Here is a 24,400-nt window from a genome sequence, read left to right as displayed (position 1 = left end):
CATTCCTAATGCCACCACACAGAAGGTATTTTCTCACCCTCATACAAATAACATTATCTACTGCTGGAAAAGAGGTTATCAACCATGGTAGTAGTTTGCAAGGACACATCACAATCAAGTATTGATTTAATTCACAGAGAGACTGGATTTATGCTATGTTACTTCAAAATGAGTACATTAACTTATCAATATCTCCATGTATACACTTCTAATGTGCACATACAACTCTGGATACATTTAAATAAAACCACAATAAAACACCACAAAAAATAACAAAAAACACGATCCCAGAAACCTATCCATGTTTTGTTGGCCAGTTATTAAGAAGTGAAAGCACTGAATTAGAGGGAGACTCCTACCAACTTCAGGAAATCTCAGGTTCACCTAAGAAGTTTAAGGCTTACTGTTTTTAGTTCCCAAAACAACAGCAGGGTTTTTAATCAAATACATATGAAGTTTTTAAATACAGGGAAAAACACTCTCTTCTCACGAGTACACATTTGAGAAAATGAAATAATCTGAAAGACAATATCCCTATAGATACTGTAAATCTACAATTTCTGATATCAAGAGATGTTGCATAAAAGATGTAACAGTACTGATTATTGGGCCATTAAAATCACAGTTCTTTGGTCAAGTGTCACTTTTGGGAAGTTCTACGAAAAGCAAGCACTCGGAAACAGATTAACTTCTCCAAGAAAGTTTTGCATCAAAGCTCTGCTTTTTAACTTTTATTTTTTAAACAACAACAACAAAAAAAATTGTCCACTTAGCAAAGTTAAGTTGTTACCCTCTTACATTTCAGAATACAAAACTGAAAAAAATCCCTATTAAAAAAAAGACAGGACTTCAGCCAAGTATTCAGCTACTTATTGCTGCAGTTGTAACTCAAGTCCCTTGAAAATCCCTATGTTTTGGTCGTTTGTAGCGAAAACATGTTTGGAACACTAGCAGCAATAGAAAACCCCTTGAAAACCTAGACGTAGTTACACTGCTGAGTGAAAACCAGCAGAAACCAAAACCACTGGAACATAATAAAGCATCCTGTAAAAGTGAATTGGTAGCTAGAAAAACGGTTGGTTTAAAGTGCTATCCCAAAGCCATATGTGGGCCAATGCCAGTAAAGAAAAGTCCATTTCCCCCCCACCCACACCGAGTCCAGAACCACAGCATTACCAAAAAACAATGAATGCAGTCTTCACTCTGCTTCAATGCCTCATCTCTCCCTCCCTCTTCCCACAGGTAGAATACAGAAACTTGAAATAACTGCTAATTCCAAATTTAGGTGATATGCACAAATATACTGTTGAACAAAGTTTGGACAGCGAACAGTACACCTGAGTTCAGTCATACAAACTAGCTTTTGTAAATAGGATTAGACGAATATATCCATGTCTCTAATATGAATCTAGATGTATTTTCTTACAAAACGCATTAATAGAAATATCCAGGCAAATACATACCATACAATAGCAAAAGCTTTAAGCCCCATTTAATAAGATGACTTTCTGATTAAAAATAGAAGGCAATTAAGATTTACTCAAAAGTACAATTAAGAAAAGCTTTCACAGTGCAATATTGAAACTGTCACAAAGTTAAGAAAATACTGATATCAAAGTACAATCACAATGTTAAAGTAGACAAAACTACTATACAAGGGCATATCTTGTATAATTAAAGGGAATGAACACAACACAGGGGACATCTCATGTCCCTGCTCTACACATCTCATTTCCTAGTCTTCAGAGTCATAATTGTGTCTTTCGGACATCAGTAGAAATCTTGGTAAAACCGAGAGGTTCGTTCTTCTTTGTAGACCAGATTTCAAAGCCCGGTTACTTCTTGAAAACATGTTCTTCATCACTGCACAATTTCAAAGTAGTGCAATATTGCCATGATGTGCTGAGGCATGAACACATAGCCTGTGTACAGTGCCATTCCAACAATGGAAACTAGCATGGAATCTGAACTACAGTTGAGGAAAAAAGCTTTTGAAACAGAAACCACAGAAGACATCACAAACTACAGCATTAAAACTTTTGTTGTTACTCTCTTCTAACATTATGTTTCTGAAACAGACACAATCAACTGTATTCAGCAATTATAAGCCACAGAAGAACCTACTGAACACTGAAAACCCGAATGCCAGGAGAAGCAATCAGCTGAACTGCAAAGGATGCCTTGCAAGTTCCCCACTGCCTTGTCAGTGACACAGGAGGACATATGAGAGCATGGGAAGTGTGATGGAGAGCAGAAAATAGGCACTGAGAAAACACACATTTTCACATTGATCTTCTCAGATGTTGACCAAGTCTTGCAGAAGCCAGCCCCATTCAGCCAAGCAGAAAAAAATCAACCACCATAAAAATAAAAAAGAAAACAAAACTACAATTATCTCAGCAGCTTTATAAATAAGAGCAACAGCATTCTTATTTGTGGACGACTGCCTTTCTAAGCAGACAGCATAAGATGCTTTCTAACTACTTCACTCACAATGCCTCAGAGCATCAGCATAGTTTTGAGGCAAGGTGTGTACTTAAATAAACACACTCATTAGTGCTTTACTATAGGAGGTTGTGCTGCAAAATAAACTTCATGTGAAGCTATCTGCTAAAAAATCTGCAGATAACCACTTTATTAGCTGAACTCATAACAGGGAGCTTTTGTAAAACATATATAGAGAACTGAGACAATAGCTTATAAAGTACATGTACAGTTGGACTTCAGAGAACCTCTAGGGCTTTTGAAGCTTTATCTAAACAAATTTTGGCATCACAAGAGACAGGAAAGCCTCCCCAAAAAAAGAAAGGGGGGGAAAAATGCCTTAGGTTTTAGGTTTTGTATTTTTTAGATTCTGCACTGCTTTTGTGTGTAGTTCTGAGCTTCATATCAAGGGATGGTAAGCTCTCTTCACAGAGTAGCTAGACAAAACAATTCCTTTTCTAGCCTGGGACCAAGGACAACTGATCCAAATTTCAGGCCCAAGAGCATAAACAATGTGGACTGAAGAGACAAAAACAGGAAGGATGAGACTTCATAAACTAAAGCTATAACTGGACAATTAACTCCAATATGCTAATGGAGCAAAATTTATAAAAGTGAGAGACCTCTCTTTTGAATGGTTGTCCCTTTTGTGGCCATTTTGGGTTCATCTTGGGTGTAGCCCTGGCTGGGCTCTTGTACTGCCCAAGGTGTATCCATTGAGGCCTTTTAACAAATATCTACTTTATTCTTTGACTCTGCCTAGCCTCTGTTGCCTTGACAAGGCAACACAAAATGAATAAAAAAAGCCGTTGATTTCATCCAACTACCTGCAGAGATTCAGTAAACTTAGCCCCAAACACTGTAAAACACACTGGAGATTAACAAGCATGATAAGGCCAGACAGCAGCACTCAGTTTCCACAGGTGAAACCCGAGGAGCTGTGCGTGCTCTGTGCTCTATGAGACCAAGTCTGCACAGCACAGGCGTAACAAGCGCTCCACGCCCAACTCGCCCACGGCACAGCAGAGCTATGAGGTGCACCTACTGGAGCTGCATGGTGTATTTATAGTCCCAGAGGATTATACAGTGAGATACTAAAATGAAGGTCAGGTCATAAATCCACATTTCCATATCAGTGCTCGCTTCTGATACTGTAGCACAGCCACGCACCATCAGTTCCCAAGGCCACTGTGCCCGCACTGCATCCGTACAGCACCAGCAGACATGACCCACCTACAGCCAAAGCATCCAGCTTGGGGACAAAAAACATTTTTGCTGATCTGACATCAGAAGTGATGCTTGTGCCACTCTTTACATTTGTACCTTCTGTGGAAATTACAATATGAACATCTTATGAAAGTAAACATGCACACGCTTTCATTTACTTAACTATTTCGCACAAGGTAAAAATGAAAAAAAAGTACTCAAGACTAATATAATTGCAAGGAAAACAAAAATTAGATTTTCTCAGGGATACAGGCATGGCATAAAAGGAAGAAGGTACGTTAACACAGAATACAACATAAGAGCCCCTACCTGCACAATTGTGCATAGTAAGTCTATAAAACATACTACTTTTCTTTTCCAGTAATCACCATTTCTACTGACTAGAGACAGGAAAAAAAAGACTGATCACACTGCTGTAACTTGGGCAACCACTTTTACATAAGAAATGTGAGTTTCTTTACAAAACTAAGCAGAATCTCAGCAAAAGCAGCTTCTTGCTACTGCTTATACCCATCTCTATGTTAATGTTTTAATTAATTTCTCTCTCTACCGCTCAGCATTAACTGGAGATGGCTCACGGTCACTCATATTGAGACATCATTTTAAGTCAAGATCAAAAAAACCAGAGAAAAATACTTGTGATGCCACAGCACTTAAGAAAATGCACTGCATGTACGAAAGGGCCAGGTAAAGGAGCAAACCTATAAACAGTCGTTATAGAGACACCTTTACATGAGCATCTGTCATGTTCTTCCACTCTAAAACAGCCAAGCAAACTTATCAGCTCGAGAATTAAACAGCCATGTAATAAAAGCCATGTGACAAAGCAGCATGAAAGCCTAGGTTTGCAAGGTTTTGCAGCGTGCACATTTACTTTCCTCTAGCCAAAATACAAAAGAAATCATTAAAGACACTTATCCTTAACAGAAAAGTCGGGATTTCAGTGCAAAAGCCACAACTACCGTAAGTCCAAAGACATAAATTTATGCCGGAGAAAGAAACCGACCGGGCTGCCCGACGCCCGGACACAGCACGTGAAACATGCCGGTTTATTCCCAGCGAGGTTTACTCCCAGCCCGGGCAGGATGTTAGTTTGTTACGGCGAGGAGTCCCCGCTAGCAAGGAGAGCTCAAGCCTCGGTCCCAGGCGGAGGCTGCCGCTCCTCCGGCCGCCGCGGGCTCTGGCCGCGCTCGGCGCCTCAGGCCGGCTGCCCCCGGCCCGGCCCCGCTCCCCTCCCGGCCCGACTCTCCGCCGCCCCCAGCAAGCCCCGCCGGCGGCAGCGCTCTCAGCACGACCCCGGCCCTGGCCCTCCCCGAGCTCCGCGCAGGGCCGGCGGAGCCGCCACACCCGCCCGGCGGCGTCGGGGCAGCCCCGGAGCCGCCGCCGGACACAGCGCGACAGGGAGCGGGGCAGCCCCGGCCCCGCACTCACACCCGCCCCGCCAGGCCCGGCCGGCAGAAGGATACTGAAGACGGTGCGCTCCCAGGGCTCCAGCATGTAGAGCGCGGTGACCAGCAGGTACTGGTAGTACAGCCACGACATCTGCTTCCACGCCGAGCCCAGCGCCATGGCGCTCCCCCGCCCGCCAGCGGCCCCGTGCCGGGCCCAGGCCGAGCGGAGGCGGGAGCGGCGCTGCTGGGACCGCCCTCCCCCGGCCCCGCCCCGGGCGGCCGGCGGCAAGGGGGCGCCGCGGCCTGTGCGGCTGGCGCGGGGCGCTCCCGGAGCGGGGGAGAACGGCAGGGACGCGCACCGCTTCCCCGTTCTCCCCGCTGAACGCCGACATCGGGCCCATCTGATTAAATTATACGGCTGACCCTGGAACTGGTAACCTCCCGGCCCGAGTCACACCGAGGAGATGGTGCTGCAACCTACTTTCTCTCATCCTGTTTAATCTGAATTGACGTTCTGGGAATCACCGAAGAGCCAAAGCCAGTGCTTGGCATGGCCTAAGGGAGACATGTTAAAAATGATCTGCACGATTCTTCAGCTTCCTTCAGTTGTCAGAGGGTAAAGCACACCCAAAAACGTGGCTCAGATAAATGCGACCTTAAGACAGGCCAGCTTTGGCGAGATTAATCCATATGAATAGGAAAATCTAAGAGGTGATGAATCAGCTGTTTACTGTGACTGTTCCTAACGTTGCGCTACCCTAAGGCAGTGGCAGCCAGAAACCAGAGATTCCCAGAGACTGGTTTGGGACTGTGTGGTTAGGAAGGCCCCTGGCAGTTGATGCTGGCACTGTGGAAGGCACGGTTTGCAAACCCGCTGGAAGGGGATGTGCACAATCATCAGGCACCTTGAATGAGCAGAGCGTGTGTTGCAACTTCCAGGCCCTGCATCCAGGCCAGCAGTCCAGACCACACATTCCAAGTATGCACAGCACAGAGCAGAAACTGGAATTGACTCACTTTACTTACTCTGCTTAGTAAATCAATTTACAATTATGTCACTGAGCAATGTGATTCTGTCCTTGTAGCCGTCCCACCCCTACCTTCACCTGTGCTATTTATACAATAAAAAATAAGGAAGTACAACCGTAGGAGAATGCACTTTTGAGTTACTTATACAGCTGCAAAATACAACTACAGGACCAGGAGTTAACTGTGGAAAAGAAAAGCAGCTGGCAAAGAAAAAAGTGTACTATTTTGTGTGGCAGAATTTGAAATAGGACTTGATTCACCCTGAAGGCATTTAGATACACTTTATCTATGCAGATTTATTTGAACACAAGTAGATTAATACCCTGACATAACTGCCTATGGGAGCTGTGGCCACTATCCAAGTCTGCTGTTGCTTGTTGCAGTCTCTGCTGGAGGAGTCCTGTGTTGGTGTTGCTGCTTGAGTAAACAGTGGTAATCATGAAAGGTGCCTTTCTGTATAAACATGCCCAAAGTTCAAGGACAAGTTCAATAACCAAAGCATTATTCCCATTCAAAGCTGCAGGAAGGGTATCAACATGGAGCACAGGGGTCCAGTCCTCTCTGTTCCTGTGATTCCTAACAAGATGCTCTGCAATTCAAGTGGTAAGGCAAGCAAAATTAAGGATCTGGGATGAGAGGAAAGGTAATGCCTAGAGGCATGCCAGCTTTACTGTCTTGTACACCTGTCCTAACCCACCAGGTAGGTGGCCCCTTACACTTTTTTGGTATGGTGCATACTCATGAGAGTTTTTTTGCTAGTTAGCCCCTTATGGAAATAGGTGTCATTCCTCTGTACAGTTTCCCCTCCTTCACCAGCTCCATTCTACCCCTGCTTAGGGAGTGTCATCCTGTAATTGTTTTTCCTGATACCACCTGCATCAACACTTGAGCCCTTGAACTACATTCTCACATGCTCATGTTTCCAGCAGGTCAATGCAAACATCCTTAACCCGGCACTACAGAGAGCCTTTCTGTTTCATCTGGAATGTAAAGAGAAGTAAATCAAGGCCAGCATACTCCAGAGCACATGGACACAATAATCCCTATTACATGTATTCCTCCACACTTCTACCAAGAAACAGTTCTTCATATATTCAAAATTTCCTGTGTACACCTCTGTGTGCTTGTGGCACACAGTAAGAATTTATCCCACTTCACATGATCCCACAGCTGTCTGATACTGCAAGTTAGATACTTCACTCTTGAGTCTCAATATACCTACATTCAACAGCAAAGATGAGATTGAAATCTTGTCTCACGCATCCCCCAAGCCTCCGTACCAGTAGAGCTCCATTTTGTTCCTAGGTTGCATATGCAGAGGAAGGCACATCATATTGACCAACCACAGGTTCAGCAGCTGCATCAACAGTTCTCTACTTCATCAAGCAGAGGTTAAGTTTCTGCTGATTTGAAAATAGTAATTCTGTGTTTTTCTTATGTAATCCTGACAGAAGAACCAGCATATTTATTTCTTCCTAATCTCATTGTCCTGGTTTAGGACAAATTAGGGGGAAATCTCCAAAAGGGAGCCCCCCAAAACAAAACAAACCTCCAACCATCCCTCCCCCAAAACCGGGTTCGGGAAGGAATTCCTCGGAGGAGCAAAGTGGAAAACAAAACCTATTTATTTACAAGTAACAAAAAGAACACTCCCCAACACAAGAAAAGAAAAGGGACCAGACTGTGTTGTGAGGGCGCCGAGCTTCTGTCGCAGGCTTCAGGTGTCCTGGAGCTCTCAGGTCAGGTCCGGAGCCGGTCCAGTATCTTCAGGCGAGGGTAAGAAAGAGAGAACAAAAGAAAAGGGGAAAAAAAAAAAAAAACCAGGGCAAAAAAAAAAGAGCAGAAAGCAAGCAAGCAAGCAAGCAAGCGAGCGGCTAGCCAAGCCAAGCAGCCAAAGCCAAAAGCAAAAGTGCCTGGGTACACCCCCCCCCCCCCTCCTCTCTTCCCCATCCGGCCACAGCAAGACAGCTGGGGGGGGGGTGGGGGAAGGCACAGCTGCCAGACACAACACACGATATTGGGATAAAGGCTGAAGGCTGTCACCCCACGACACTCATGTAACAATATAGAATGAGTGTGTGTAGATCAGTAAAATACCACACCAGGGACTACAAAAGGTAACCAAATAGTTATTATAATCTATGGCATAAAAGATATTATTCAGGTTTCTACCTCCTAAGTTCAAATATTTCTGACAATTCCTTAAAGCACATATAACTAGTTATTCCTAGTATTATAACAAGAAAAAACACAAAGATGAGATTTTTTTCACAGACCCTTGTTTAAGGTACAGTTAAAAAAATATCTGGCTATAAGAGATGCTACAAATAAAAAGTAAGAGTTTGCCTCTAGGGCACACACCTGAATGAAGACAGAGAAGGATACAGAATTAACAATACAGTGGCTTCACAGACATAAATACCAAGTACAGAAGCTCTTTGTGCTTCCATAAAGAAGCTGTAAATGTACTAAATAAACAGAAAAAGCAAACTAGTTTTACGGTAATAGATCTGACTGTAAATTTCTTCTTAAAATGTATCCTCAAAAGGAAAAACAACAATAAATCCAGTACTTTCTTCTACTACATGTATGTAAATACACTTATTTGTCACACGTCCCGGCTAGATGGTGACAGTGGGGTGGCGACAGTCCCCCTCTTTCAGGGCTCTGCAGAATCCCAGGTACCAGTGGAGGCACAACGCAGAACAAAAAGGCCGCAGCAGCAGCACGGGCCTGGGGTGGCACTGGGTTCCTTTATTTGATGCTACACTCCCCGAGCCTCAGGGTCCCAGGCATGAGCTGGGGGCAAACAACAGCTTATAAAGGGGAGCAGGTCTCAAGGGAGGACACAATGTTCAACTAATCAAAAGCACTTGATTGGGGGTGGAACACAAAGGCAAGGGATACAAGGGTTAAAAACTGCTTGGGACAGAAGGGGTTAGCAACTGGATATGGGAGGAAGGGGTTTGAAACTTGGCAGAAAAGTAGCTAAGTAGCAAAGAGATAAACCGACACCTGGCTCAGTTGAATAACAAAGACAAGTCTGTGTCTAAAAGCAGGTGGAAAAGGGCCCAAAAAACTACCAAACAACAAATCAAACAATAACCTGCAAAATAAAAACACACTGCAACACATATTTATTTTGTACAACATTTAACTGTATTACTAGGCATGTTGATTTACATGATCAGTGGCAGAACAGTCCATGCCAGCAAAATCAATATAAGCTCATTTTCCAATCTGTATAAAGAAAAGTCTCCTTTTTTGGAGATCTTAATGAACCAAAAATCCAAATATCACAACAATTCTTTCTTTATCAGTGTCGTGGTTTTGGCTGGGACATGTTGTCATTATAGTACAAGAATTCTATTGTCATTACCTGGCAAGGGTTCCATATTACTAGAGTTTCATACCGCCTTGATGTTTCTTGTAGGCAGCTCCTCCAGGCACTGACTCCTCCTTGTCCTCACAGCAGCCAACTGACTCCAGTTCCCCTCAGCCAACCGATCCACTCTTTTATAACACTCTTCTGATGGGCTACAGCTGAGGCCTGTTAACATCAGGCCTGCTCCTAATCCTTAGTAATTGGCTCAGCTGCAACTCTTTAGGGGGGTAAGTTTACTTTCTGTACTACCTTTATTTATTTTTGTTCTATCCCCCTACAGGGACGGAGTTCATATTCTCGTCAGTAACTTGGATTTAGTCTGAGAATAATGTTCTCATGAACACCAGGATGTTTTGGTTGTTGCTAGGTTAACTGCTAAGGTCTAAACAACAGCCCCTGAGCCAAAGTTAACCTCTAGGTGAACAGTCCAGCCAAAAGTTATCTATATAAAAGTATTGTTATATGTATTCATTTATTTGCAAACCTTTCCATATCTAGAAACCTGGGAATGCCTTACTAGGCGTGTATAGGATCAAAGACAACTCCCTTGGTTCCTCCTGGTGAGGCTTTAGGGAAAAGCCAGTAGAAGAACGAAATTAGAAATTATGTCAGCTTCTTTGTTTAACAGTGTACAATCTGGGCTACTTTCACAGCAAAGTCAGGGAGCCCAGATGCCTGCAAGGTGGACGCACCACTGGAGCTCTGTTACTGGGCATGGTTCTCCAGTCCTTGGCTGTGACAGCTTCTCCCCACAGCTGATGTTTTGAGGACTCAGATGGTCAAGTATTAGGGTAACTAGTGATGTATCTGTCTTAATCACGGCAGGCATTCTTCAGTAGTAACAATTAGGTGCATTGCTTATCCTTTTGTAATTCTTTGCTAAGGATTATGTGCATTGCATAGCCTGTCCTTTTGTGATTCTTTGTAGTTTTGCATTATAGTAAATGACACTGTTCCTTAAATTGGTTTTGTGTCTGTGTCTCTGACCCTGCTCACTGGCAAAACACTAAGTGGCACTTAGGATAAGTCAAGGACTTTTCAGTGTCTCATGCTCTGCCAGCGAGGAGTGCCATCAAAAACGGGGAGGGAGCCTGGCCAGGACAAGTGATCAAAGTGGCCAAAGGGATATTCCATACCCTGGAATATCATGCCCAGTGTATAAACTGGGGGAGTTACCTGGAAGGCAGATGATCACTGTTCAAGGACAAGCTGGCTCTGGGTCAGCAGGTGGTGAGCAGTTGTGTTGTTGTGGTGGATTGACCTGGCTGGATACCGGGTACCCAGCAAAGCTGCTCCATCTGTCCCCTCTGCAAATGGACAGAGGAAACACACACAAAGGTTCATTATTTAAGTATTGGGAGAGCTCACTCACTGAATACCATCATGGGCAAATCACACTGAACTTGGGAGCATTACCTGAATTTATGACTAACAAAATCAGAGCAGGATAATGAGGACTACAATAAATCTTACTTTTCCCTAACTCACCCTGCTTCTTGGGCTCTACTTCCTCCCCCACCAGAAGTGCAGGGAGACAGGGAATGGGGGTTTTGGTCAGTTCATCACCCATTGTTCCTGCCACTGGTCCAGAAGTCCTTATCCTGCTCCAGTGTGAGGTACCTCCCACAGGAGACTACTCCACTAACTTCTCTAACGTGAATCCATCCCACAGGCAACACTTCCAAAACTGTTCCCTTCTGGGTCATTTTTCCAGAGTGCAGTCCTTCAGGCACAGCCTGCTCCAACATGGGCCTGCCACAGGGTCACAAGTTTTATCAGAACACCTGCTTTAGTGTGGGCTCCTCTTGCTGTGCATCTGCAGGTCCAAATTTTCCTCCCCACTGGGGGGAGGGAGTAGAAGGGAGTGAACAAGCAGTTGTGTGGCCTAGTTGCCAGCGAGGGTAAAACCATAACACAGACCACGAGTGCAAACCTACCAAGAACAGCCTACTGACATCAAACATTCTGACTGAATGTTGTTTATCCCTTGCTAGAAAATAACCAATGCAGCTATGGAAAATCAGTTACTATAAAGTGTTTATTCCAAGAAACCATTCTAATACACACTGAGATGATGAATGGATAGTATATATACAGGGAATGATCATAATATACAGATCTTACATGGTATTTACAAAATATTTAATCCCCAATGATACAACCTCCCAACATTGGGAATGAATATTGCTCTCATATACACACAGTTAACTGTATGCCTTGAATAAACGTTGCAAAAAGTCCAACCATTACAAAGTTCTCAGATGAAAATGCACATTTTGAAGACCACATTTTCAAAAATGCGAGTATGCCTGCATTTCTAACACTTCCCACGCTCTTAAAAACAGCACAGGATTTCCCCCCTGCATTTCCACATTAGGAGTGGCTGGCCAGAACATTGAAGAAGTGAAAAACTTCATCTTTATCCATTACTGCTACTTCAGTTGAGCATTCAGTACATAATACTGGGTGATATATTTCCTCTTCTTCTTGATTTGATTGTATAGAGTCAATTTCTTTGCTGTGCTTCCTCTTCTTACTTCTCTTCACCTTCTTTCTGTATTTCAGAATTTCCTCTTTGTTAACAACGCAGTTCATCACAAACATTGCTCTGTACTGTGTTTTGTAAGATTCATGTCTATGGAGAAGAGAGAAAATGCAAGTCATACCATTCATACAACACTGCTTCCAAGAAATCTGTTACCATCACTGGGTATGGGATTAAAGATAGGAAGTAACATGCCAAAGGGCTGAAAGCCAAGTAAGCAGGAATTTTATAAACAGAAGTCACAGCTACAAAAATAATAAAAACATAGAATTGCAGCCATCTGTTGTTTTTTAAGGCATTTTTAAAATACTGTCTGTTGCTGAAAGAAACGCCCTGGAGTACAATGGTATTGGTATTGCAGAATTATGCATTGCTACATATACCTCATAATAGTAAAGGATCAGGAAGCTGTGAGTGACTCATCTGCTGGCAGTGACATCCTACAATGTCATGCAAGTCTGAAATTCCTTATTTATAAGTAATATCATTGACATATCACGCTAGAAGCAGCATGTCTATAATAAAACATAAAATTTCAGCTGTCATCAGTCTTAACAACTGTATATCTGGAGTATGTAGCAAAATTCAGTACTGTAGTTCAATTTAACACAATGTCCCTCAGGCTGCAATTTTACAGCAGCCTGAATGAATACAACAGTGGCTGCAGAAGTCCAATCTGGAATTCTGCTGGCTTATTGCTTGTATGACACTGTGCTGAGCTATTGCAGTGGATTAAACCCAGGAAAGACCAGTCTGACAATAAAAATACAGTTTTCTGTTAGCTTAGCAAATTGAAATACTTAACTACAGAAAATGGTCAAGGAGTACCAGAGCCAGCAAAGCCAAAACAGAGGAAAAACAGCAGTCAGTACTTAGATGATTTCAGGCTGCTGTGGAATTTCATCCTCTATCACCAAAAATAGTAAATGACAGGTATTTTATTCCTCATTTCAGAAGATTTCTTTCTATTTTACTCCCACTTCTAGGGTCCTTTCCTTAGCTTAGGTCAGCAGCACTAACTACAGTGCAGTCAGATACTGAATAGTAGCAAACCATACTGTGGACTCTCACCTAAATACCTTCCTGGCACTTTTAAATGTAACTGCACTCAAAACCTAACTGCTGAGACTCAAACCAAGCCAGAATACACTATCTTTATTTTGCTTAATCCTCCTTTAACAAGACATTTTTAGACAAAAATAACCTAGAATAGTTTTATGCCTCCAAACATCAAGCCAAAATATATATTAGATAGGTATCTCTAAAATCCCCAATCTTCCTGAAATGCCTGTTGAGTCTTCACAATTATTGTTTTTTTTAAAAATTTACCTACTCCACTATGCTAACGTTCTACCCTATTCTTTCCCATCTCCACACTGCAGGTTAAAGATCGTCACTCTGACAAACCAGCATCTAAACCTAAATCTGACACACATCTACCTGCCTTCTCGTTATTAGGGCTACCTTGTGAGACACAGTTGATAAAAATCCATAGATCAAACTGAAGATGCTAACAATACTACTGACTGAGAAAAAGAAATTACAAAAGACCCTTTAGTGTTCACTGTTGTTACCTCTGGCAGTCCAGACATAGTGTTGTCATGCAGGCAGGGCAGTTCAGAACAGCATCACTGTTTGGAACAGCTGCAGGCTTTGCCTGCCTCTGCTGTGGTGCTCTTCTCTGGTTCCGGTACCTACCAATCCGAGAGAGGAGGAAGCAGAGACAAAAAGTGAAATTACATGCCCTTGCTATTGGTCATAGTAATTCAATGTCAAACCTCTCTTTGCATTAAAATTCACCAATTAATACTTGGCTCATTCTGGACACCTTTTGCATTAAGTCAACATAAATGAGAAGGTGAGGGGAAAACACATACCAGTATCTTTTGATTTACAGAGTATTTTCATTTGGTGAGACAAATACATCTGGCATGAGAATTTGTGCCTAAGAGCCCTCTACTCTGACAAAGCAGGTATCTCAAGTACCATCTCTGCAGGCAACATTCATTATCTTAATCAATAAATTTAGGTGGAAAATTTTACTTCTGCTGCAGCAGTCATTTTTCTACTTCAACCTTCAAAAAACCCTCATTAAAGTACCTTTGTATCATTCCCGTTTTCTCTGCACATTTTGTGGCTTGCTAAGTTGAAAGTTTTCCAAAACCAGAAATTCACTATTTATCAGGAACAAATATTAATCGGCAATCAAATTATCTTGCAACAGTTTAATTCATAGCATGGTTGTTTAGATGAGATCTACAGACAAAACTGGCTTAGAGAATTTTGAAATTTTGATTTTAAAAATTTTAAAGTTTTGTGTCGTTTTGAAGACTCAAGTTCTATTACATACACCCAAAACATTTTACAGGCTTCTAAGTTTCTTATGCTTTAAGTTTATATATAAAAAATAGTTTTCATATAATGGATTTGACAGCATTGGCTTTTTCTCTACATTTACAATTTTCATTTAAAATTTTCAGTTGATGTTAAGTATCTTACAATTCAAATATTTATGGTTGCTTACCCTCTCCTCTGTGAGTCTACCCACTCTTGGTCTCTGCTGTCTTCCTCTGGGTCATACAGCAGCTCATCATTGGAGAGAATCCGCCGTTGCTGATGTTTTCTGTTTTTCCGGACATCCTGTGTATCTGGAAAAAATGTGCAAGAATATATTCCATCCATCAGACACAAATTATCAAAATATACAATATACAATTTCTAATTTTCGATTTCCATCCTTGCAATAAATCTAAACTCAAACTTACATGCCTGGCTCATCTCTCCTCCAAGTGCATGACCCCAAAGCATTACACTGGGATACATCATAAAATTGCAGGAGCTATGCTGAGATGATATAGGCTGATAATTCCCCTCAAAAATGCTGCCTTCAAAAACAGCCTCCTGACCCCCCATCCCCTCAGAGGATTTTACAGGATCTGAGAGAGTACGTGGCAGTATAAAGATGCCCTCCCCTTGCCTCTGTCATTTACCTATTTTATCTTCATCCTCTGAATCAGAATCAAAGTAAATGTCATCATAGTATTTTGAAGTGCTGGCAGATCCAGTACTTGAGGAAGTACCTACAGGTGAAATCAGAAGTGGTAAGAACACCCTGCTAAAAGGACAGCAAGTATACAACCCGCAACAAACCTTTACTTTCAAGTCACTCTGTTCAGAGTGCTCTGTTCTACCTGGGTGTGTTAAGTAACAGCTCTCCCAGGTTATTCCCACACCCCTATCATTCACATCACTTGTATTACTTCATTTACAGGCATTCTCCCAGCAAAGCTACTCCCTTCTCCCTCAAAGATGAACCTCAGGTACCATTTGAAGGACAGTTTCTCCCAACACTTCTTTTAGACACAGAGGACACCACCATCATTCTGTAGGGCCTGTCTGTGCCCTACAGAATACACAAGACATTTTTAGTCATGTGAAAGAAATACAGATGTGGCACATTGTTTCACAAACTTTGATTACAATAAAATTCACTAAAAAAGTCCCCCAAAATTTCAGGGCCACAGAAATTCAAAAACGCCAACATGAACTGCCAAGCAGTCACAGCCACTCTGCATCACAATTCCTATTCTGTGCTGTATGGATGTGGTGATGTAAATACTGCTACATAATCTTAACTATACAACCAAAACCTAAAGATTATTTGGCCACTAACACATAATTCAGTATTTCATATGCAAGCAGATGTTAAGCTTGATCTACCCATTTCGGGTGATTTCCATTTGCCTTCCATAGTCTTCATGGTGGTGTTTAGTTCTGCTTCCATCTCCTTTTGGAACTCATCGTCGCTGGAAGACTCGCTCTCGCCAGTCAGGCACTCCCGTATCAGCTTCCGCTTCTGGTCAGGAGTGCCGTGCAGGAGCACGTCCACCTCATCCTCGGAGCTACAAACAGCCAAGCGGTACACACCCAGTTATTACAAACAGGCTAAAACGTGGACATAGTCACTGGGGAATGAACATCCGAATTGTGTGGGTGCACGGGAGAGCCCTTACTCCTATGCTTATGGGCAATGTACATATTGAAACACTTTATTAGCTTAGGAGTATTAAAACTCTGGTTTAAACGCAAAGAAGCTTCAGCCTGCGGCCTGCCACAACGCCCCGGCAGCTCTCGCTCCGCGCAGGGAGCTGTGCAGTCAGAAATATAAATACGCCGGTTTCACGGAAATCGCCGCTGCTGATGGAGCGAGGCCGATTCTCCTGCCCACGGCCTGGCACCGCCAGCGTCACTGCGCGCCCGGGCCAGCACAAGCCGGGCGGGGAGCGGGGCCCGCCGCCGCCGGCCCGAGCCCACCCCCGACCGGCAGCTCCAGGCACCTGCTGAGCGCTCGCTCCTCGTCGCTGGGCTCCTCCACCACGTACGGATCATCCTCCTCCCGCAGGCGGCTCATGGCGCCACCGCTGAGCTCGGCCCTGCTGCAGCCAGGCCCGGCCCGGCCCCTTCCGGGCGGCCGGCAGCTTCCGGCGGCCGAGCCCCGCCCCGCCCCGCCCCGCGGGGAAAGGCGCCCCCGCCGGCCCAGAGCGGCGCCCGGCGGCTCCCGGGCCGCCCGGAGGAGCGGGCAGGCTCCTTCCCTTTACTCCACGGAGCTGCAGGTCCTCGAGTCACGCTTTAAGCACTTTTTACCAGAGTTACCGAGCCAGAGTTAGAGCTTTAAGAGACACACCCAATACCAAGAGGCTTGGAAAAAATTTAATGAGCTAGTAACACTCAACAGCGAGGACTAATCTAAAAACTGTTCCCACATCCTACTTAAAATATTTACAATATTGTTAACTATATATACATTGTCATCGTTGTCCCTTGTAGTCTATTTATAGATGAGTTCCTTAGGAATTATACCTGTTATATCTAGAAGATGAACAGCACAGTATTGGTGTAGTAGGCATTGCTGGGAATACTCTCTGTACTAGCTAAGTTGCCAAGACCCACTGGGCACTGGGCATCGAAGCCTGACGTGATGGGTACATGAATCAAAGCACAATGCAAACTTCTCTGCCATTGCAATGTTTTGATGTGCAAGGCAGCAGGGTAAGTATAAAACACTGTGCAATTTACCCTATCTGAGAGAAACAAAACAAACCACACGCCTCTGTGTGGCAGTACAGGGCATCTGTAATCAGACACTGACTTACACTGATCTGCATTTTCAACCATACCATTCACCCAAACTTTGCTGCTCCACTGAAGGCCTGCAAACAGCATATATTGCTTATAAAGCAGAAATCCCACTGTGAAGAGTGATTCATCAAGTAAAGCCTCATTTTATGACATTGTGAAATCACACGACATAGCAGCACCTCTTGGAAAAGGGTCATAGTTCAAGGAAGCGAGACCAATCAAGACAACTAACAATACTGGATTCATAGCTCTAAGTCTTAAGTCCAGTTAGCACAGTGAGATCCTCTTAACACACTCCTTTATAGGGGATACCTTCACTTTTTTCCTGAAGCAAAACATTTTATCTGTGTGACAGTGGGGCAGTATTACTTTTCACTGATTTTTTATCCACCTTCTGAACTCCCTTCTGCTACTTTATTTCCCCTTTCTCAGAAGAAACCCAGGAAGTTCTCTCAAATGTATTTCTGCCAAAAAAACTGCAGAGTCAGCCACCAAGCTCAAAACAATTTAAGTACAACACCGGGTAGGAAAGTCACAGACAAACAGATAAAACCTGAGAATGCAAGTGAAAAGTACTGGGCGAGTAGTGTCAGACCAATCCAATACTTAGTCAATGGTTTTTACACGATGAATAGAGAAAAAAACAAATCAATCTAATTTACTAGAAAATACTATGCTTATATATGATACAGTGTCTGCATCATTTTAGAAAAATCACTGATTTCATGGTTTATTTTACAATAATTGGATTAGTCTACAAGTTAAGGCAAACATACTAATGCATCTGCTTTTCTTTTTAAATCATAGTTATAAAGGTTACACAAAGTTCTCCAAAATTTCTAAGAAATGTTCACAATTGAAAAAAAGATAAGTTTTTTGATATAAGTACATGGGAAAAAAAAACTAAGACAGTGTATACAATGCCATTATAGTAACAATATTCAAATATCTAATGGTAATATTTAGGCCATTTGAACAATGTGCTTCAAATGGTGATCTTCAGAAATTACTTACAAAGGTAAATAAGATTGCAGCCGTATCATAGTATTCATAACATGAACATTATTATATTGGCTATTTTCACAAAACCCGAGCATTTGGTTTCTGAACAATGAAAGCGTATAATGATTAAATAAACATGAATATGTATGTATAACAAGTATGCTGTTCATATAGTCTGGAGCTACTTTCACATGTTTAATTCTTTTGAAAGAAGAAGCTTGCTTATGTGCACTTTGTCAAATGTTTTCTCCAGGGAATTGTAAATGCCTATTTAAAGTCATGAAAACAAAATCCAGAGGAGGGCAGCCCTTGTTAGTGGGAGGACGGACCGTAGCTTATGTGTCACCATTTAACACTGCCAGGCAGCTCTGCAGAAGCTGTAAGTTACCCTGTAAAAATAAAGAAAAATATCACCACATTTGTCTTCTTTCTTTTAACCTTGTGACAGAACAATGTTTTTTAAATAGCAATGACAACTAAAGAAGAATGGACAGGTTTTGAACTTATGGAAAAATATGTGTAACTTTTGTATTGAAAGATTTTTTGAATGTAGGAATATACTGTCATGGAAATAAAGAGAGCCAATCTGAGATTCAAAACTAAGCACTTAACACCCTTTCACATTTCTTCCTAGAGGTCTAGTCTGGCCACAAAATCTATTCACTGCAGAGCACTCTCTTAGCAATGGAATTCACAGTTGCAAAGTTTAAAATATTTTATATAGCAGGGCCATTGTTCTGTCTCTAGAATGAGATCCCCTAAGTATTCATGTGTTACTGAATACTGTGAATACTGTATTTATTCATCAGCAATATTAAACAATTCATAGCACTCGGGATCTCCTCACTTACAGCAGCCATTTGAGCTGACAGCTTTGTTCAAGGAGGAGGCCCTGTTAAAAAGACAGCAGACTGACTGACATGCTTAGCCAGGTGATTTAGCCATCGAGTTTAGCCATTACAGCTGCAGCTACAGAAGTGATTATCAGAACATTAACTCAACTCTAAGCCAAGCTCTGGCCGCCTTTCCAAACACAGTTTTTCATCTTATTTAAAGCATTCTGGCTCTACCATAAAAATATACAGACTGGTTTTCAGGTATCTGAATGAATTTAGAGAACTGTTGTGAATTAAGCAGATGTGATTGATAAGCCAGAACTTAACACCACCAAAACAACTCAGTGTTCGTATGTTCATTCATGTATGCTTAGATTACTTTAAACGACTAGCTATTCACTATGAAATACCTGTACTACATTTGTTCCCAAATCTGAAATCTTTATGTAAGAAAAAAATGTTGGGCTGTTGACAGTGTTAAGAGTAATTCCTATCAGGTTCAGATAAAATGCAGGAACAAAGCAGTCTGAATGCCCAGTTATGAACATGGTAGAAACTGCTGACTTCTATAACAATTTCTGGAACAAAAAAGAAACGTATAAAAATTCAGACACACAAAAGCATGTAAGTATCTGTGATTTTCATGCCTTTCATAAACAGTCCACAGAAGTCCTTAAGAATTTGTAAATACTCCTTCAGTTAAAAGTGCTCCAATGACTTGTGATAGATAAGCAGGACGTTCATCCCTCAGCTCCAAAAGCTTAAATCATAATTCTATGCCCACTTCAGGCTCTTATAATCCAGATTAAGCAATTAACTGATTTAAAGGCTTAAAAACAGATTCGCAGTTATGCCTACTAAATCCTTCTCAGTCTTATCTAGAAGGCAGCAATATCAGTTACAGCTTCAACAGCTTTTTTGTCTCTTTATGTCTAGACTGGCAGAGGACAGTGACAAGGTATTTTTCAGAATGCTTGTAGTTTGGTGACATGAATAAGTTCTATATAAGCAAGATACATAAGGACTTGGCGGCCCATCTTTGTGGTGTACAGGATTCATAAATGTAAGGTCTCTGCTACTGAAAAGCTGATTCTTGACCGTAATGATCTAATGAATTGAAAAGAATACTTCAATCTGAAGTCTTCAGTCTTTAAATGGAATTCAATCTGAAGTACACTTATGGACTGCACACATTACCTGTAACCAAAGTGTGACAATAACCTTTTGGCCATCTTCTTACAGAAGCATGAAGCAGATTTGTAATTTACAGACCATTATGTAGGACTCTTAAAAAAAACAGTTACCAGAACATCTGTACTGGGCTGGGGTAGAATTAATTTTCTTCTCAGTGGCTAATATGGGGATATATTTTGGATTTGTGCTGAAAATTATGTTGATAACATAGAGATGACATAATCATTGCCAAGCAGCTCTGACTCTGCCTTTCCTGCCCCTTGTACTGGCACACTGGAGAAGTGGCTGGGGGTGCACAGATGGGAGGGGACACAGCTAGGACAGCTGACCCCAAGTGACCAAAGGGATGTTCCAGACCATATGACATCATGCTTAGTATATCATGTGGGGGAAATAAGAAGGAAGAGGGGGGCATTCAGACTATTGTCTTCTCAAGTCACTGTCACACATAATGGGGCCCTGCTCTCCTGGAGATGGATGAACATCTGCCTGCCCATGGAAAGCAATGAATAAAGTCCTTGCTTAGCTTTGTTTGTGTGCATGGCTTTTGCTTTCCCTGTTAAACTGTCTTTAACTCAACCCACCAGTTTTCTCACTTTCCTGAGTTTTACTTGCCAGCTGAGGTTAAACCATCAAAACATCTTTTACACCTCAGTCATTTCCAGACTAAGCCAGCCAGTCTACTCAAATTTTCCAAACAGGCACATAATTCATTGTCATTAGATCAAATTTACAAAGTTCACAAGAACCACCTTATTTAAATTATAATAAATCAAGGACAATAGAAACTGTGAACCATTACTCCTTGTGGCTGCAGTATATGACATACTTGACTTATATCACCACAGCTTGAGAAAGTCCAATACATTCAGATTCAGAAAAGTGTTTCTTGCCAGCTCACACTCCTAAGCTGCAGATATTAAAATTATTAGCAGAACCACAGTGACACAAACATCCTTTTCAGGAAAGAAAGAATTACTGACAATACATTTCAGCAAATCCTTTAGCACTGCATTTTGCTTACTTCCTTCTTCTATTGGCTCCAGACATCTGTTGCTAGTACACAAGAAATTCTTTTTCCAAAAATCGCAGAGAGGCAAGAGTGTATATGTTAGTATTTGTGGAAAATAAATGTTTCTGTTTGTTTACATGAAGGAAGTGGCTGTGTTACTCAGTTACAATTCAATGTCAAAAGACTCCAAATGTACAGCCAAGGCTATGAATGCTATATGATTATAACTGTAGCAGTTTCAGCAGCTATCAAATCTCCCTTCCTGAACACAAAGTCCAGCACAGGAATACCTCAAAATCCAACCATTTAAAATGCTGAACTGTGTACACCAAATGCAGCTTTTGCACCAAAATGGCCAAACACTGACTCAGGTCTTACATTAGCTACAGCTGCATGAAGTCATGAAGAAACACAGAACTAGCAAAACAGAAGTTAAGCACTACCAAGGGGGGGGTAATCAGCCAAAATGGCCACAGAAAAAGAAATATCAGCATGTTTAGAGTAGGTCACTGACCAATGATAATCTAAAGCTTCAGTTTGGCAGCTGTTCTAAATAAATCTAGGGTACATGCTGCTGCTAAGAAAGCAGCACTCTTTTATTATCAGACCCTCCCAGACAAAACTCTGTGTTTTGATACAAGGGATGTTGTGAAAACAAGACAAAGAAAGCCTAGGAAAACCCAGAGCAACCTTCAGCCCTTCTTACTATGCAGCTGCACACATAACTGTGCCAACATAAGGGAAAGGAAGAATCATGCATCATCATCCTTCCTGGCAGCAGTCTGCCCTTTCATCAACTTAAAGCAAACCCAACCCAGTCTGATTTTTAGCTTTTTCAAAAGTCTTGAGTTGTAATTCCAAAGGAGAAGAGGATATTAATACTTCCAAGAAGTATGTTATAGGGAAGTAGTATGAACATAACTGGGCAGGGAGGGTTTACTTAGAATTTGTATGAACAGTGTCCCTGATTTACTGAGTTTATTTCCCTATGGCCCTCAAGTCTTCTAGACCTACAGACAGGTATAGTTCACAAAATGCAAGCTGTGCCTCAGAATCTTATCTCAATTCTTTGGTCACTCTTGACTTCTTCTGCGCAGCAACCTCTGTATTTTAGGATTTGTGTTTTCTTTCTACACAGAGCCAGTAACTTTAAACTGCAAGTCAAGCAGCAGCCTTCATTGTGTCCAAACTCCTCCAAAAGAGCCTCTCAGGTGAGTTCAACACACAACTGCTACATCATATTTCAGCTCTATGTTTTTTGTGTGAGGCAGCTCCAAGTCCAGAAGATACACAGCTAGACTGATTCAGAAACAGATGCATCTGCATGGCATCTGGTCTGGAGGCACTCACTGCTGAAAAAGACAACCCATAATAGAAGACTTCTAGCAAAAGGCTGCAGCAGTATATCCACTGTCCCCAGACCTCCTCCCTACTTGGCATTTTTGCTGGAAGCAAACACGTACATACACTTGGGTAATAGTTCATGTTGCAAAGTTTGTCAGCACTGTGCTCCACACTCGATTGACCAAGCAATTGCCATTTTGTTGCTGCTAAAACTTCACATGTCTGCCTCCAGGAAGTGCAAAAGCGCAGAGACAGAGACTGCCAGCATCAGGCAAAGTATTTTGCCAAAAACCTAGAAGCAGGGGGCTTTTAGGCTGATGTAATTAATTGACTGCCTACATGAAAAACACAGCTTTCTTTTATACTTCCATTAGTCTTCCAGAGCAATTAGGTGTCTAGAAACAGCCCAGCTTAGCCCAGTCAAAACCAGGGCTACCTAGTCCTTGAAATGGAAGCATTGCTCATGATTTGCATTTCATATTCCTCTAGCACTGCTCTTCCCACATCAGGGCACAATACTATACAAAAACAAAACAAAACAAAACCCAACCCAACAAACAAGTCTTTTAATACCTTATTTTCTTCTTTTATGGAACTAATCTAGAAAGTGTCCATCAAACCATTTCATCCTTCAATACTCTGTATAGATTAATAAAAATTAAAAATCTATCCATAAGTCCCTCTTCAAATACCTTGGTTACTGCATTAATAAGAACATTTCCCATTATATAATGTTGAAAAGTACAACCCACTGTACTTGTAAATTTTGTAATAATCAAACTCAGAATTCACAAAAAAGAAAAACATTGTAACCAAACTGATCCATCTGTAGCTTAGCTTGTTTTTAAATTTGAAATAGTGGCATTGAAAAAGAGAATTTTCAAACCTAGTGAGAAATGAAACATCTTTCATTCAACAAGTTACAGTATTTGTTAATGTTTCAAGACTCATCATTCTTAGTCAAAATGACCTTTTATTATTGTAAAGCTTTAAAGATTAAAAACTGTCTGGTGAATGGTGTGCTCCATGATAAAGTAGGTGAAAAGGGTCAGCAAAAAAAATTCATCTTCAAAAGCAGAACTACAATTCAGAGGTTCTATATCCAGCTTCATGGACTCCTTGTTATTAAATTTACTAAGACAAGGTAAGTCACAGAGAGACTATTCAAAGAAATTATTGTTAAACACAAGCTGTGGCAACAAACTGAAGCTAAAAATCTTCAAGGACTTCCAGGTACTGAGGACACAGGAAACATGTATCAAGTTGAAAGCTACATAATTTAGGCATCTTCCCCCTGCATTCCACAGTTATTAGCTGTCAAAATTAAAGAGAATATTATTCCAACATTGTGACTTGCATAGTTAAACGAAGTGATTCTTTAATAGCAGACAGAGACATTGTCTAAGCATTCCACTTCAAGGCATGTGGAGACTTCAGCAGGAGTCAGTTACAAGAGATGATGAAGAGTCAGTGACTGAAGCAGGACAGAAGCACTCCCTTACTAAAGCACAATACGGCAAATCAATAAAAAATGTTCAAGTAAGATTGCTAGGACAATTTAAAGTAAGGACTGTTCATCTGAAAAAAGGAGTCCTGTGTTCCATACATTACTGATTGCTTTACCAGCAATACATAAATATCTCATTTAGCTGAACTTACACCTACAAAGATCTTAAAAAAATGTTCCCTAAACAACTCTTCCTACTGCACATGGGTTTTACAAGCAATGGGTTTAGCAGAAGGAAGAATGACATCATCAACACTACTGAAAAGAAAGTAAAGCAGCAATACATCTCTTAACAAGTCCTTTCA

At 41.7% G+C, this 24,400-nt stretch overlaps 3 protein-coding genes across 4 annotated transcripts in view; all 3 read right to left on the bottom strand.

Moving 5' to 3' along the window:
- Nucleotides 1–702: 702 nt before the first annotated feature.
- On the bottom strand, nt 703–5,357 carry SPTSSA (serine palmitoyltransferase small subunit A). Its single transcript, XM_064715299.1, has 2 exons — nt 5,178–5,357; nt 703–1,964 (listed from the first exon to the last, which is right to left on the bottom strand). The coding sequence occupies exons 1-2, from the start codon at nt 5,278–5,280 to the stop codon at nt 1,861–1,863; spliced, it is 207 nt and encodes a 68-aa protein (XP_064571369.1). The 5' UTR covers nt 5,281–5,357; the 3' UTR covers nt 703–1,860.
- Nucleotides 5,358–11,536: 6,179 nt separating this feature from the next.
- On the bottom strand, nt 11,537–16,548 carry EAPP (E2F associated phosphoprotein). The gene is made up of 6 exons (XM_064713554.1): nt 16,399–16,548; nt 15,782–15,963; nt 15,052–15,141; nt 14,586–14,709; nt 13,636–13,755; nt 11,537–12,151 (listed from the first exon to the last, which is right to left on the bottom strand). The coding sequence occupies exons 1-6, from the start codon at nt 16,470–16,472 to the stop codon at nt 11,890–11,892; spliced, it is 852 nt and encodes a 283-aa protein (XP_064569624.1). The 5' UTR covers nt 16,473–16,548; the 3' UTR covers nt 11,537–11,889.
- Nucleotides 16,549–17,692: 1,144 nt separating this feature from the next.
- The window catches only part of SNX6 (sorting nexin 6), a 28,632-nt gene continuing 21,924 nt past the window's right edge, over nt 17,693–24,400 (bottom strand). The window contains exon 14 of one of the 2 annotated variants that reach the window (XM_064713553.1): nt 17,693–18,591. In XM_064713553.1, the coding sequence (XP_064569623.1) occupies nt 18,538–18,591 (54 nt within the window). In that variant the 3' untranslated portion in view covers nt 17,693–18,537. The remainder of the gene's footprint in view (nt 18,592–24,400) is intronic. The other variant, XM_064713552.1, reaches the window with a different exon arrangement.

Source organism: Zonotrichia leucophrys, chromosome 5 (genome assembly GCF_028769735.1).
Source record: "Zonotrichia leucophrys gambelii isolate GWCS_2022_RI chromosome 5, RI_Zleu_2.0, whole genome shotgun sequence".
Classification (NCBI taxonomy): domain Eukaryota; kingdom Metazoa; phylum Chordata; class Aves; order Passeriformes; family Passerellidae; genus Zonotrichia; species Zonotrichia leucophrys.
The sequence above is the reverse complement of the archived record's forward strand: the minus strand, read 5'-3'. Positions and strand labels throughout refer to the sequence as shown.